Source organism: Centruroides sculpturatus, unplaced genomic scaffold (assembly GCF_000671375.1).
Source record: "Centruroides sculpturatus isolate CEXI.00-Female unplaced genomic scaffold, Cexi_2.0 scaffold890, whole genome shotgun sequence".
Lineage (NCBI taxonomy): Eukaryota > Metazoa > Arthropoda > Arachnida > Scorpiones > Buthidae > Centruroides > Centruroides sculpturatus.
The window spans coordinates 168,644-184,301 of NW_019385014.1; the positions used below are offsets into that span (position 1 = coordinate 168,644).

The following is a 15,658-nucleotide window of genomic DNA, read 5'->3' on the forward strand; positions in this document are numbered from 1 at the left end:
CTAAGGAGAATTTTTGGATCCTTATTATTACGTTGAATTTATTCAATAAATGATAACCATTTTTATAACCATTGTGTTAATTTGTAAAAAAAAACACATAAAAAATTATTTGCGATACAATCTCATAAAATATTGGTATTATTTATTTATTTATGCACTCATGACTATATAATATTTGTGCATTCAACATAAAATACATTTTAGAATGTCAAATTAATTTAATTTGTGACGAGTTTTGGAATTTATATATATACATTTTATTAACATTTTGCTTATTATTGGAAAATATTTTAAATATTATATTTATGATAAAAGCTTGCTATTTGTACGATTTTTTCAACTACCGATACTATTATTTCCCTAAATATTAGAAAGAATATTAATATCCAATTGTTATTTTTGATATGCGCAGCTGCATGGTCTTTAGCTGGATTTGGCATCTGCTCATCATACCGAGTTCTTTCCAAGAGCGTAGGATATTTGAGATATCGACGTAAAATGTAGGCAATTCTCAGCAAAGTTGCCTTTTGTAATTGGCTGATGTTGATTTTATCAATGCCAAGGGCTGCTAGATGTTGTCTCAGATCTTTTGGGATTGCACCCAAATCTCTTATTATTATTGGTATTGTTTTAACTGGTTTATTCCATAGTTTTTGAATTTTAATTTCCAGATCTCGGCATTTAGTTTTCTTTTCTAATTCTGTGTCTTTGATTCTTGGGTCTCCTGATATTGCTATATCAACGATTTGGATTAAATTTTGTTGTTTATTGACTATTCCAATTATTATTATTATTATTATTATAAAAAGATTGAATGGCCTTAAATAATTTAAAATAAGTGATAGGGGAGATCGGGGCAAGATCGACATGTTAAGCTTTACTTAAATTTTGTGTAATAAATACTGCTGTAAACTGAAAAAAAAGCTTTGCATATTGTCTATTGGAATGTTACCTTACTATAGAACTGGTTAAAATCAGTTTGGAAATAAAAATAATTAAAATAATTACAACTTTACAAGAAGAGAGAAATTGACGAAGTTGCCCCGGGTATAGGGGCAAGATCGGCAACTTCTCTCTTTTTGTAAAGTTGTAATTATTTTAATTATTTTTATTAAAGTTGCCCCTGGTATAGGGGCAACAGTAATGGGGCAAGATAGGCACGTATATAAAATTATGTTATTAACAATGTATAAGTTGGAATTCACTATTAAAACAAAGAAATACAAATCCAACACCCATTTAATATTATTACAACGAAATGCAAGTTCAAAGACATATATACATGAATAACAAATGCAAACATGTTTTCATTTATCATCTGTTTGATTTTTATCCTTTGCTTCTAATGTGGCTTTATGTTGCCGATCTTACCCCGCTAGTCATGATTTCGAAACATTAAGTACAACCCTGAGAACAGAATGCCAAGCCACGATCTGGCCACGTGAATAAGTTGAAGTTACATCCTTCTAACAGGAAAAGTAACTTTCGTTATCATGGAATTATAACAAAACCTGCCAATTCAATATAAATGGAAAAAAAATATTATATGGAATTGAACGAAAATGAAAATTTGCTTGATAATTCAACTACGCTTGTTGGAGAACAATAAAAACACTACACTCAACAAGCCACCAATAAAACTCAACTGCCTAACCTATAACCAAAGTCTCCTTTTAATTTGTTTTTTAAAAAAAGCGCTTGACAAACTTGCCCCGCATGCCGAAGTTGCCCCGATCTCCCCTATACATTTATTTCTCTTTGAATATCTAAATTTCTGGAAACTTTGTGTAATTTTTATAGCATATATTTATATAAATTCATTAAAAATATCTAAATTTAAACAATATAAAATAAACTTCTCTATTCCTATAATCAAGTTTAACATTAAAAACAAATAGATTATGATTCAATTCTGCTATTACAAGTACTGTACATAAACTACAGATTTATGGTATGTCGCAAATAAAGTACAGTATAGCAATTTATTTTTCATATCCATTGAATGTACAAGATAATAACAATTGTCCTATATGTAAATAACGTCACTTATAACTATATCCTAGCTTAATTGTTATAAATAATTAATTTAATAAAACTGTAGTAGTATATTTTACAATTTCATTAAATAAACTGTATGTGGAAAGCACAATCATTCATTCATATGAAATGAGTAATCATCACTCAGTGGTAGTACTTAGACTTGTCTGAAAATTGATATAGATGGTTGGATTAGCATTGTTCCGCATCACAAATTAAGCGCGTCACTTCTCATCCCGCAACGTGCCACAACACTAACACGACAATCGATCAAGATCTACTTACAAACTCTTATCAGTCAGCTATACTTTTCTACAAGAAATATATAGTAACTAATTAAGAAATATCATAACCAATGAATACATTTATTAAATATTTTCTAATATAGTAAAATAAGACAACATTTTGGATCTATATTATCATTACAGGAAAAACTAGAAAATTGTAATTTTGTACAGAAATTTATTTACAGTTTTGTATATTTTAATTTTATAGTAATAAAATAAAAAATCGTTAGGCGTTCTTTTCTAAATGCCTAGATCAGTGTTTTTCAACCTTCTTGAATACGCGACCCCTTTACATGTTAAAAAAATTCTGGCGACCCCCAGGGCCATATTAAAACTATATCAGTGATTTTAAAAACTACGTATTTAATTTTTTTTCTGTTGAGATCTAAATATCGATCGAAAAACCAATTGTACTTTAAAATAAAAACGCAAAGCCTTCTCACTGAAATTGTAGTTTTATTTATTGTAGTGTATGACCTACAAACACTTGTCTTTTTCTTTTACCCGCGACCCCCCGTGTAAGGCTTTGCGACCCCCCCTTGGGGTCGCGACCCACAGGTTGAAAAACACTAGCCTTGAATAATAAATCGGGCAAGCTACTACTCCTTATTTCATCTTCTTTGATACTGTATCAATAATTAGAAAATAAAATCTGATCAAAGTAACAGACTTATTATAAATATATTCAATTCGAATACATTAACATTCAGATATGAGCTTGAGTATAATTCCCTACTTTAAAATTGCATTCAAAGTTTTATAACACAAAGAAATGAAAGTCTTATCGAAAAAAGCCAATATTTGTCGTACAAATGAGAAAAAAATATAGAGGGTGTAACGAAACTCTGTGCCAATATTTTAGATATATATTCTAGGGTCAAAAATAAGCTTAAAATCCTCTATGAACATTTTTCAAATTCCGCTTCGTTTTCGAGATCTGGCTAGTCGAGATACTTTTTAAATTCCTCATCAAAGTAGCACTAGAGTCGTCAACTTTTTAAAGTGATTTTGTATTTTTTTTTTTTTTAAGCTTTTGTCAACGGATTGAAGTAAATAAATGCTGCGCAAGTAGACATTACTTTAATAAATATAAGTAAAGCCTTATTCACTTTAAGATTTTGCAGTATTTATCCGCTTTACAGTAAAAAAGAAATAGTTGGAAAACTTGAATTATTGTAGTTTTTCAACGTAAATTTACTTTGAATAACATTTCGTTTTTTCCTTTTTTTTTACAAAATAAACAGAATAATTTATAAGAAATGCCCCAAAAAAACAATTTTTAACATTTAAAATAAAGCTTGAATTTATATAGATATTAACAACACAGAATCGGAAAACAAACAGTTTTAAATTTCCCTTCTGGAGGGAAATTTAAAATTGGCTTCCGATACGATTTTTTTGACAGGGCAGATCTTGAAAATGAAGAATTTGAAAAACGTTTATGAATTTAAAACAATGACTTTAAGCTTATTTTTGACTCTAGAATCTATCCCCAAAATATTGGCACGGAGTTCCGTTACACCCTATATATATATATATATATTAATCATTCGTAGTTTAGATATATCAGCTGGATTTAAAAGTGTGTTTGAAAACCAAACAAATTTAGTATTTATTCTTAACCTATAAAAATAATATATTCGCGCATCAGTTTAAGTAAAAAAAAAAGTTACAAAAGGAGGTCCCGAATTTATTGTCTAGAGAAATGGAGAGTTGCTGACCCAAATTTTCGATTTACAATTAATGCGTGAGCTCTGTCTCCACCATCAATTCGCATGTATCTTAGTTTTATAAAAATCAAAATCACCAGTTTGCATGTTGTGGTTGTGTATTGTGCCTATTATTTTATTTATTTTTTAAAAATCTTATCAGAAATACTTTTTATTGCACTGAAGTAGGAGGGTAGGTTGTTAAATGTTTCGCTTTGCTGAACAAGCAAAAAATTGTTCTTAAATTGCTGTTTAATTGAAACTCGAACTTCTATTTTCGTACTTTATAATTCAATTTTGATTGTTTTTAACTCATCACTTTCATCTATTATATTATTTTGAAAATTAGCATTTGTAAAAAGTTATTCAGTCAGTAACTAAACGAATTTTGATATCGGCGATTAAATATTTTTAATGTACAATTATGACAACATTTTGCGTATTTTTACAATGTATGTGAATCTCTGTAAATATTACAATTAAGATAATGAGTTTTAGAAATGAATTATCAAACCGAATGAATATAATATATTATTTATCTAATTGGGTCACGAAGATAGTGATTAATAACAAACTTTCTGAATTAGATCATATATTCTATTTTCGATTCAGATAATGGTCGTATAAAAATAAGTTACGACTCAAATTTTATTCTATTAAATATTAAAAAACGATAATGTCATAAGTTAATATGTTAAAATACGGATTAAAAAAAAAACAGTTTTTATTTAATCTTTCATAGTTCCGATTTAAAATAGATCTTATGTATTATTTGCTGTATTTTACTTTTAAACAATTGGATAAATTTTTAAAAAATTCGTTAATAGTTAAATGATCTGTAAAATGATACTATAAAAATACAATACACTATATAAGTAGAATATAAATTACAAAAAAGGCATGAAAAACAAAGTGATAATAAGTCCAAGATTATTGATGATAATATTGAGTAGCCCCAATAAAAACTCTAACAATTACATTCTTTTTACCTGTGAATACTATAGTATTATTTTAATTACGGAATGTTTGTAATACATTTATAAAGAAGCTTAATACAAATGTCAACAGCAATTAATAATAATAATAATAATAATTGTTTTATATACTTTATAACTAAGAAATTTAATAATTCTAGTTATTTTTATACGACAGATATAGGTAAGATCAAATAACTAGCTTTAAATTTGTCTACTGTACGAAAAGTACGAGTGAATGACAAAAAATTTCATCTTATTTTCTAATAAAACAAACAAAAAAAAAGTATTTAAATTAATTTATACAGAAAAGATTTGCGAAACAAAAAGTATAAAACTAACAACAGGAATAAAATTACTATTTACAACCAAAATGTCTAGCGATTAGGGGAGATCGGGGCAAGATCGGCATGTTAAGCTTTACTTAAATTTTGTGTAATANAACCTATTATGGCCTTAAAGTACATTATAGAAAAAAAAATCAAGTACCTTAACTAGATGGAAAATTTTTCCTAAGGGCAGAACAAAGTATACAGTATATATCTTGTAATGCAAAGATAAGACTTGGAAAGGAATACAAAACCAAAATGATAAATTATAAAGATTAAACTGAGTATCTAGAGTTATTTTTAAAAAAGTTGTGTAAAATTTTCAGATTATTATAAAAAAAACTTTCAAGAAGTAAATTGCATATTTAAAACATATATAAATTTTTAATGCATCCATTGACTAGTATTCAACAACTTAGGATAAAATCCTATCAAATTCTAAAAATTTTATTATAATTTTCTCATGTATTTACTATATAAATGTTATTTTTTAAATTATTTATTTATATAGCAGTTTACTGGAGATTTGGCTGTACAACATGACCAATACCAGTATCAGTAGCAGTTCCAGAAGTACCTAATGGTGAGGTTAACTCAAAAACTAAAAATATTTGAATAATTAATAAGTAAATTTTATTACATATGCATGACCATTGTATACAAAAATTATTTTGATTACTTTTCAATATTCTTGGTTATCAAAATTCTCAATTAACTTATATTTTTCATTATTGAATGTTTCATTGTATTTATTCCTGTTAAATGTAAACATAGTCTTATTTTGCAATGTAAGTAATTTTAAATTAAGAAAAATTTATTCTAATCTATATATTTTATTTTGTGCAATTAGATAGTTCCTACTTAAAGTTCTGATGTTGAATCAAGAACAATAGAAATTTGATATGGAAATGACTAATGCTATTTGAATATGTAGATACTGTATACTAAGTGCAATTGCCGAAATGTTTACAAAATGGAGTTAGAAAAGGACTTTTGTATATACATAAACTATTTACAAATGCCATAATTTAACTTATCTACTTTATAAAGATTTTACACTATGGTAAGTTCATGATAATATATAAGAAATAAGCACAACAACAAAATCTTTAACATCCAATAATGAAATTTTAATATAAAAATTGACAAACATTTTCAATCTTAAATAAGATCTGCATCAGGTCAACAATAATATTCCAAATTAGAATGCACAGAACATAACTTTTTCTGTGCATTCCAATTTGGAATACTGTTGGTGACCTGATGCAATCTTGTTTAAGATCAAAAACATTCATCAATTTTTACATTAAAATTTTGTTACTGGATGTTAAAGGTTTTGTTGTTTTGTGTTTAGTAATTAGTTCCAGTTATTGTGAAGAAGGAAATTTTTTTATATAAGAAATATTATTAAATTTATTGCCAATAAAATTTATAAAAAAATTTAAATTTACAATTAAGTAATGAAATCAAAATCTGCATAGAATCTTACTTAGTGATAAACAGAAACTAAAAATAGCATCCATATTTAATTTGTACAAAAATAATTCATACACAGTTTTTCTATATACAGATGAATAGGCTGTGTTCTGTTATAGAAACTCACATACTTATTTTTATGAATGTTGAATATAGCTATCAATATAAACATTTCTTTTCTGATAGGTATCAGTGCTAAAATACTTACAGGTGTTAATTTGATTTTTAACCTGGCTCTGTATTTTTAATATACCATACTTTACTATGTGTATGTGTTTCACAGATGTAACAATATTCTATTCATAACAGTAACCTTTTGCAATTTTATTAAAATACAAATATTTTGAATTTTAAACTACTAGATCATTTTTGCATCTTTAAGACAGTTAAATAGTCTATAATAAAAGACTAGATATTGCAATATATTATTAAACAGTTTTCTTATATGATGAAATGCATAATAAAAAAATATAGGAAGATAAATGTTCTTAAAACATTTTTTACTATTTTATATTTATATATGAAAAAAAAATTAAAAAATGTTTTTGCTCCAACTTTGGGAGGAAAAACTGGAGTTATAAGTCAATGTTCTTTGAAAGTAAAATCTAAAAATTACAATTACTACAATTAAACTTTTACAATAAGGATTGTAACAACTTCAGTTATGTTTCAAACCAAATAAATTTTAATTTTATATGAGAACAATACATAATTTGAGTTATCTGCAACTATTTACAACAGGTTTCAATTTAATAATTTTTAGTAAAAATATGAAAAATCACTTTATTTTTCACAACTTTTTGGCATTTATTTCAAGAAAATGTGCACATTGTTAATACCCAACAGTGACCCATTACCTTTATTTTTATCCAGCAATTTGCAAACATGATTTGACATCATAGTTAAATCTATCCATAAAATATATTTCTCATACTACTGTACATTCTCAAAAAATATTTAGTATTACAAATTAATTTGTTATTTTTACTTGAAATACTATTTTTTATTTCATACAATTCGTGATACATATTTATATATTTTTGTTAAGAAATATAATAAAAAAAGAAGAAATGAACAAATTATTACTAATTTGCATAAGTATAAATATGAATGATTTGAAAAAAGTACCAAATTTATTATGGGCATCCATGTATTATATGATTCATGCAGGTAATAATAAATAAATATTATTATGGTGAGGTTGTATTTAGTTTAAATAAATATTATGTAACTACCTAAGTTAAATATAACTTGGTTGTTTTAATTTATTGTAGTTTTTTAATAATAAATGAATAATTAACAAATAAACATTTGTACTTCTGTGAACATATACATTAATTTACCATTATTTCTAAAATTATGATAAAGCATTTATTTTTAAAAATCACTATATGTAATATTACGATTATTATTATTCATTACAGTAAAATTCTTATAAAGTTTTACTATGTAAAAGGAGTTTCTAGAAATAAATGATGAACATTTTATTGTTTTGTAAATAAATTCCAAATACTGTTAAAATATTAATACAATAGTATCATTATACTTTGCTTCTAGTAACAATTTGGTTCATTTTTGACTAAATCAACTTACTTTTCTGATAAATATCTGAATGGCTATTCAAGGAGTAATACAAAAGTGAAAATTATATTATCAATATAATATTATACATAATAAATCACAATCTAATTTTGGTTTCTTTGATTTTCATTTAAAAAAAAGAAAATAAAATTACTTTCCAAAATAATACTATTACATATATATAAGTTATGTTAAAAATTATAGCTTATATATATGTAATAGTATTATTTTAGAAAGTAATTTTATTTTCTTTTTTTTTTGCAAAATTATAACTATAAACAATTATTTTTTAATAAAGAATGATAAAACATCTGATCATCCCATATTAAATATCTTTTCAAACTGTTTAAAATAGAAAATAAGTTATTTAAGAAAAGGAAATAACCATATTATACTATGTAGAAAATCTAAGGAATCCATAATTATCTTTTCAAATTGCAATGATATTGTTAATACTTATATTGTATATATATTTTTTATTTTATTGAATTTCAAACTGCTACATATTGTTTTACATCAAAAAATGATCTATATTTCAAACCATTATCTATATTTGACTGGTTAAAAATATAACAATCTTAATTTTATAATAAATAAATAAATACTTTATTACACAATCTGAACATATTTTATTAAATAAACTTATTGTTAACTAATAGGCCATTTTCATATTCCTAAATATAGCCATATTAGCATCAATGTATGAAGGAGGAATCACCAGAAAATGATTATGAATCATAATGTTAAATAATGAATCAACACTGAAAATATTGCAAGATATGTTACAATGTTATGCTCATAAATGAGAGATTGATTAAAAATGAAGAAATACTTCATAATAAATAATTCAGGTAAAATAAAGATATTTTTATTTTGTTTTGACTTTTGACTAAAATTTCCTCTTTGCTAATCAGAAACTACACCAGTATAACAAGTCCTATTAATAAACAAGGTCCAAGTAGACAATATAGAAACAAAAAACTTCATAAACTTTGATGAAAGGTATAAGTGTAGAATTATCATTATAATGATTACTTTGAGTAATTCCTGTAATTTAAGAATTTAGAATGTTTAATCAAACTTAATACTTCAATATTAAATTTTTTCTCCATTAATTTACTCCAGTAACATCAAACAAAGTCTAAGCATTTCTTAAGAAGCTTTTCAATTTTAATACTTGTAAGTTGTAATTGCTAATAAGGTCTATATGACGTAAAAGAAAAATAACTGTTTTAATATTTTAATCACTTTTATTTATATATTTTGAAAGCTAAAAGATTATAGTTTTTCTTGAATTTTTCATTTATATATATAAACTGATGACAATTTAAAGGCATTTAATATTAAAATTCCAGAAAAATAAATAACTTTAAAATTTTTTTTTATTATAAAGATTATTTTAAAAATGTAAAATAATAACTAAAAGAAGTACTGAAAATGCCTCTATTTCTAGAAGTAAATTTAAGGATATCTCCATTAAATAAAGTTATTGTTAATTGCCATAATAAATGTATCTACAAAAAATTAATTGTAATGAAATATCAACATAAGAATATTGAAAGTTTAAAAGTAAAAGATGCAAATGAATCAGGACAACAGTCAGCAGGCTTTAAAATTATACATCTTATTATTGCAAACTGCTGAGAAATATTATTAAATCTGTTTCATATACATTAGTTCAAATAATAATAAAATAATTACAGGTATACCTCGAGTTACGTCATTTGTCAAAAAAATTTATGAAAAAATAAGAATCAAGTTTAAGTCATTTTATTTGATCTGTCCGCCACAGATATTGAAATTGTAATATCACTAGAAAAGTGTTAAAAGCACATAAAATCATATTAAAAAACAAATATATACAGTAAATGTTAATATAATCATCATAAATTGTAGAGAACGGAATATGAAAACACTAGTAGCCCGGGACGCCCCCTAGTGGGCGTTGTTTACAAATTTCCATGAAGCACGGTTCCTTTGACTTTTTTGTTCCTATCAATATGCTGTACAGCTCTGTTAAAGTCTCAATGGTAAGATTAGGTGAAGAGGTGGCGACCCCCCAAACTGTAGCCCTTTGTGCGAACAATAAAGGCAAAGGAACCATACCCCTACTCGCGACCCTTCGCGAGATATAAGCCCCTGAAATAATAAATTCATATTACAAATATACTGAATTATTTATATTGGTATATTGACCAAATAATAATTTATTGCCAAATGAATAATAATAATTCATATTGTTAATTTAAATAAGAATTAAAATTGGTAATTTGAATGTTTGAAATATGACACACGATAGGGGCGCCTCTAGTGTCGGTTTTCAAACGGTTACGGGACGGACGGACGGAAGGAAGGAAGGACGGACACCTGTTGAATGGGTTATATATATAGAAGATAAAAAGTTAAATTTAAAAACTCACGCCAAGCTTTATATAGTTTCTGGATACATATTTGTATCCAGAAACTATATGAAAACACGTGTGTGACTCTGTGTTGTCATCTTATTTAGCTGTCTTTAACAGCTCAATGTTGGCATTTTCCATGATAGTTCCAATATCTACTGTTTGGCGTTGTTGTCAGTGTCATCATTATTGGTAAATTTAACATAAATTAGTTTATTTTTTTTACTATCACAAAATAATTTTAATAACTGTATTTGTTATTTAACCTTACAAAATCATCTTATTTTATAATATCTTAGAGCAAACCACATTCACAAATAAAGAGTCCGCAATATACTGTAAACATCACCAAATTGTAAACGTATATTTACAAGTATGTACAGTACGTACTGTACATATATTTGTAAATTTAGATTACTTTTTTCCTGTACTATATTAAAAACTAAAATTTATTTGTTTAAAAGCTTAAAATAGATTCCTATTAATCATATATTATTAAAAAATGCATTTATGAATAAAATATAGAACTGGGAGTGGTTATTTGTGGTTTAGCCTAGTGACAAGTAAATTCGACTTACATCATTTTTTAACTTAAATCGCCTCTCCTGGAATCAATTACTGACATTAGGCGAGATATACCTGTACTAGTTAAAGCAGTGTTTCTCAACCTCTAACGAATCGCCCCCTTCAATAAAACCGTTACGTAATATCACCCCCTTCACTACAAAATTCCAATGCCGAGGGACAAGGCTAATGCCAAATTCGTACTGCATCAAATAGACTAGTGACTATATAATGTTATTTGTTTAATTATTGTACATATAACAAATAAAATATCTAATTATTCTTAATATAATGTTTTACTACATTGTCCAGAAAATTGTTTTTTCGCCCCCCAAAATACAAATTGTTACTAATCACCCCCCTGAACATGGAAAAACACCCACAGGGGGCACAATATCATCCCAGTTGAGAACACTGAGTTAAAGCAAAGTTCTCTAACATTTATTACAAACAGTAACTGAACTCTTGACTGTTACGAAGTTTTAATTACTATGAAAATTTTTTAAATAATATTGTTTGTATTTATTATATTTTAATATCGAAAATCTGTAAAATTTAAAATTTTTGTAGCAATACATAACTTGAAATTTTTCAAAGTTTTGATATTGTTTGTTCTTACTAAGAAGGGATGCTTGTGATGCCATCTGTTGTCATGAAACAAAATATAAATATTAATAAGTGAATTATAGTTTGAATTAAAAACAGGTTTAAACTTAAACTGATGCCATTGATATTTCTGAAGGATCAATTAAAAAAATTTAAGCAACATGAATGTCAAATTATCTTATAGCTGACTATAAGTTATATGAAACAAAATTATGCTTGAAAAATATTATACCTTTCATTACGAACAAGGACTTCAGAATTATCATCATCATCATCATCATTTTCACTATGTTCAGTATCATCACAATCATCATCAATATCTTCACCATCTTCAAATTCTTGTGAATTAAGAGATGGGCAAATATCCTTATCTAACTTTTCCTGTAAATAAAATTTTAATTATTAAAATATATATGCATAAATTTTATAATAATATTGTTATTAATAAATATTCTCTAAAAAATAAATTAGTATATTTTTCAGAATTAAACAACAGCAAATATTCTTAAAATCAATCTGTAGTGTATTATAAATAATAATAAAAATTTTCTCATTATTCATAATTGATTTAAAATTCAAATATGTATATTACCATTATTTAAATTGATTAATTTCCTTTATTTTTAAAGTTTATGCATTCAATATATTACATTACAAATTAAATACAGTATTTAAATTACATATTATTCACAAAATGATAAAAATATTTTTAAAGTAATGAAAAATGAAAACAAAACTTTTATAGCATTCATATAAATAAATTATCAATAAAAATTACATTTGAATATTTCATAAAACAAATTATATATTGTTTTCTGTATGGCTTTAAATTTTTTTATCTGAATTTATTTTTCTTTAATAAATACTGATAAGTACAGTAAGCTGAATTTTATTTGCTTTATCATCATTTATTTATAATGTAAATTGCAACTTAAAAAATATAGAATTTCAGATGCAATTTTCTAATCATACAAATTATCAATTTTATTTGAATTTAATAAAAGTTATTTGTAAGCTGTTTTTATTTATTCAAAAATTAATAACATATGTATATAAAACTTGAGATATTATTATGGAAAATGACTATCAAATTACATTATAATATTTAATGGAATAAAAATGAGAAAATTCAAACATAACTATCCAATAATTACAAATATTATTAATTATTATCTGCTTCACATATAAGAACTTAAAAATTTTTCATAAAAACATAATTTAAACTAAAGGCTAATTATATTTTTATATTTAGTTAATTTATTTAATATGTTCTTCTTATTTTGAGTAAATAGAAAATTTTTTAAAATAAAATAAACAATTAATAATAATAAAAATAAAAACTTTAATCTCTACTATGGAAAAGTTTAGTATGAAAGTGATTTAGAACAATATAATTACATTAAAGACGAATTTAGTGTGATATAAAGTTAATTTATTGTCCTAATGACATTTCATTTTGTTCAGGCATCCTAAGGCAATTAAACTAGTAATACTTTAGCTAATATTTAATTAAATTAATTCAGAGTTACTCATTTTGGGAAAAAAAACATTTTTAACTTTATTTTTAAAATATTAATAAAACTATAGAAAACAAATCATTATTGGCATCTGATTACTTGAAATTTTTTTGTTTTGAAAGATTGAAAAATTAATTTCTTTAGTTTCCTAAATAATGTAAGTTATTCAATGAACAACCAAAAATTAATTCTAGATATAGAACTTATAAAAGTAGATAAAAACTTTTAAAAAGCTAAATTATGAAGATTTATATATTATAAAATTATAAGCAACAATACATATAGAAAACATTTCTGTGAAATTGAACTTCTCATACATGCTTAATTTTACTTACACAGATGTATTTACATAAGTATAAACAGATGAACTAACTAATTTGTCAATTTTTTTAACACATGCATCCAGAAAACCTACTTTATTATATAAAGGACTTTCAGCTTTAATTAATGAACACACACTTGCCCAAATTAATCTGTTAAATTGAGGTTTTACTGTAATATTAAGTTATAAGACATATTTATAACTGCATAAACATTTAAACTGAGTTAATACAATTAATTATAAATTATTTTTTTATTATTTTTTATAAATAAATAATTATTATTTAGACTTTTTATTCTACTTAAATATTACAAGAGTACAAATTATTTAATACTAGCAGAGACTTCAAATGATATAAACATATTGCATAAAATTTATAAAATTAAAAAACAAAATATTGCTTCTAAGAAATATTTATTAATCTACTTAGAAGTAAAATAAAATCTGCATAAAATTTGAAATTTTTAATATTAACAATTAATTTAATTTTTGCAACAATTTTAATCAAAGTCTAATTAATACATAATAATTACATTTAAATGGAAATGGATAATGATTAAATATGTGGACAATATTATTTTACATTGTAAAGACAGAAATAAAATATTTGAGACAATATAAAAATATTCATGAAAATATTGAGAAATTGAAATTATTACAGTAATATTTTGACTTTCTTGTAAATCTTGAAGATGATAATTACCATGCATCACTAACAATGAAAAAAAAAAGATATTGAATATCAAATGATAGATAATAGATCACCAGTCATGAAGTTTTGTCACAAAATTCAATATGACAAATAAAAAAACATTTAAACTTTATTACAAGTAGCCAAATTTTATATGTACTTATTTCATTATTATTATGTATATATTTTATGATTCATATTATTTATACTATGCTGCATTATGCTTTTTTTATTTTTAAATTAGTTTATGCATTTAGAGTTTTGTTCTATCACAGTACACTAAACAGATATATTTTGTGAACCACGTTTTTCCAACCACTTTTTTGAAATAATGTAATTCCTGCTAAGATTTGAGTAAATAAAAATATTGCAAAAAATTTTTATTATTATTTTGACTACTGAATTTTAAATAAATATAAAGAAGGTATTATTTTTGTTTTATTAAAAATTATTTGTAATTACATGCCGTGAAAGGGAAAAAATAAAATTCCTTTGATTTATTCTGTAAGTGCATTGCCTTGTAATAGTTGCTATTTAGAAGGCAAAAGACAAATAAAAAACTGTTCTCCAAAATTCAGTCCTAAGAAAACTGAGGAACTGCTTCAACAAGATGATGGGTTAAAAAATATTGAGAAACACATTTAAAGTGAAGGCAATAATGAGACAGTAGGTGAAAATAATGTTGAAATTGGAAAGCCAATGCATAACATGTGAGGCTCTGGACAGGTCCGAACCCTCACTAAAATTCGCGTTAAAATAATTGTTTTAGAGAAAATAATATATTAGTTAGAAATAGATTTTTATGATATGAAAACGCGACGCTAACTTGTAAACAATAGAAGAATGTAAGTCCGTCGACCATTTCTGGTTGGAGATCGAATTAAACTTCGATTTTGACCTCTCCCGCGCCCCGAAAGGTTTCGAATTGTCATCAGGTGACGATGGGAGACCAATCGGAAAGGGAAATCTGAGAGAAAACAGATAAAACCCCGGAAATTCGAGGACGCAACGGCTTCTTCTCCCGAAAGTTCCAAGTGACGGACCTGTTGTTGTGTGTGTGTGTCTCGCACCCATCTTCGTCTCCATCTCCCGACCTCGGATCGACAACTTTCCATCAACGGAAGTCGACCGCATCGTCCCGGAGTCGTCGAGACGTGATGGAA

The 15,658-nt window shown here is 25.1% G+C and overlaps 1 protein-coding gene and 1 long non-coding RNA gene across 3 annotated transcripts in view; one reads left to right on the top strand and one right to left on the bottom strand.

Annotated features, from left to right (window-relative positions):
• Nucleotides 1-280: 280 nt before the first annotated feature.
• LOC111633430 overlaps nucleotides 281-15,658 on the bottom strand; it is a 67,178-nt gene continuing 51,800 nt past the window's right edge. For both annotated transcript variants that reach the window (XM_023377995.1, XM_023377996.1), the window contains 2 exons: nucleotides 12,198-12,346; nucleotides 281-733 (listed from right to left, as the gene is read on the bottom strand). In XM_023377995.1, coding sequence (XP_023233763.1) covers nucleotides 682-733; nucleotides 12,198-12,346 — 201 coding nt within the window. In that variant the 3' untranslated portion in view covers nucleotides 281-681. The remainder of the gene's footprint in view (nucleotides 734-12,197; nucleotides 12,347-15,658) is intronic.
• LOC111633433 lies at nucleotides 5,678-9,202 on the top strand. Its single transcript, XR_002758057.1, has 3 exons — nucleotides 5,678-5,919; nucleotides 6,187-6,399; nucleotides 9,078-9,202. It is a non-coding gene; the product is annotated as an uncharacterized LOC111633433 (long non-coding RNA).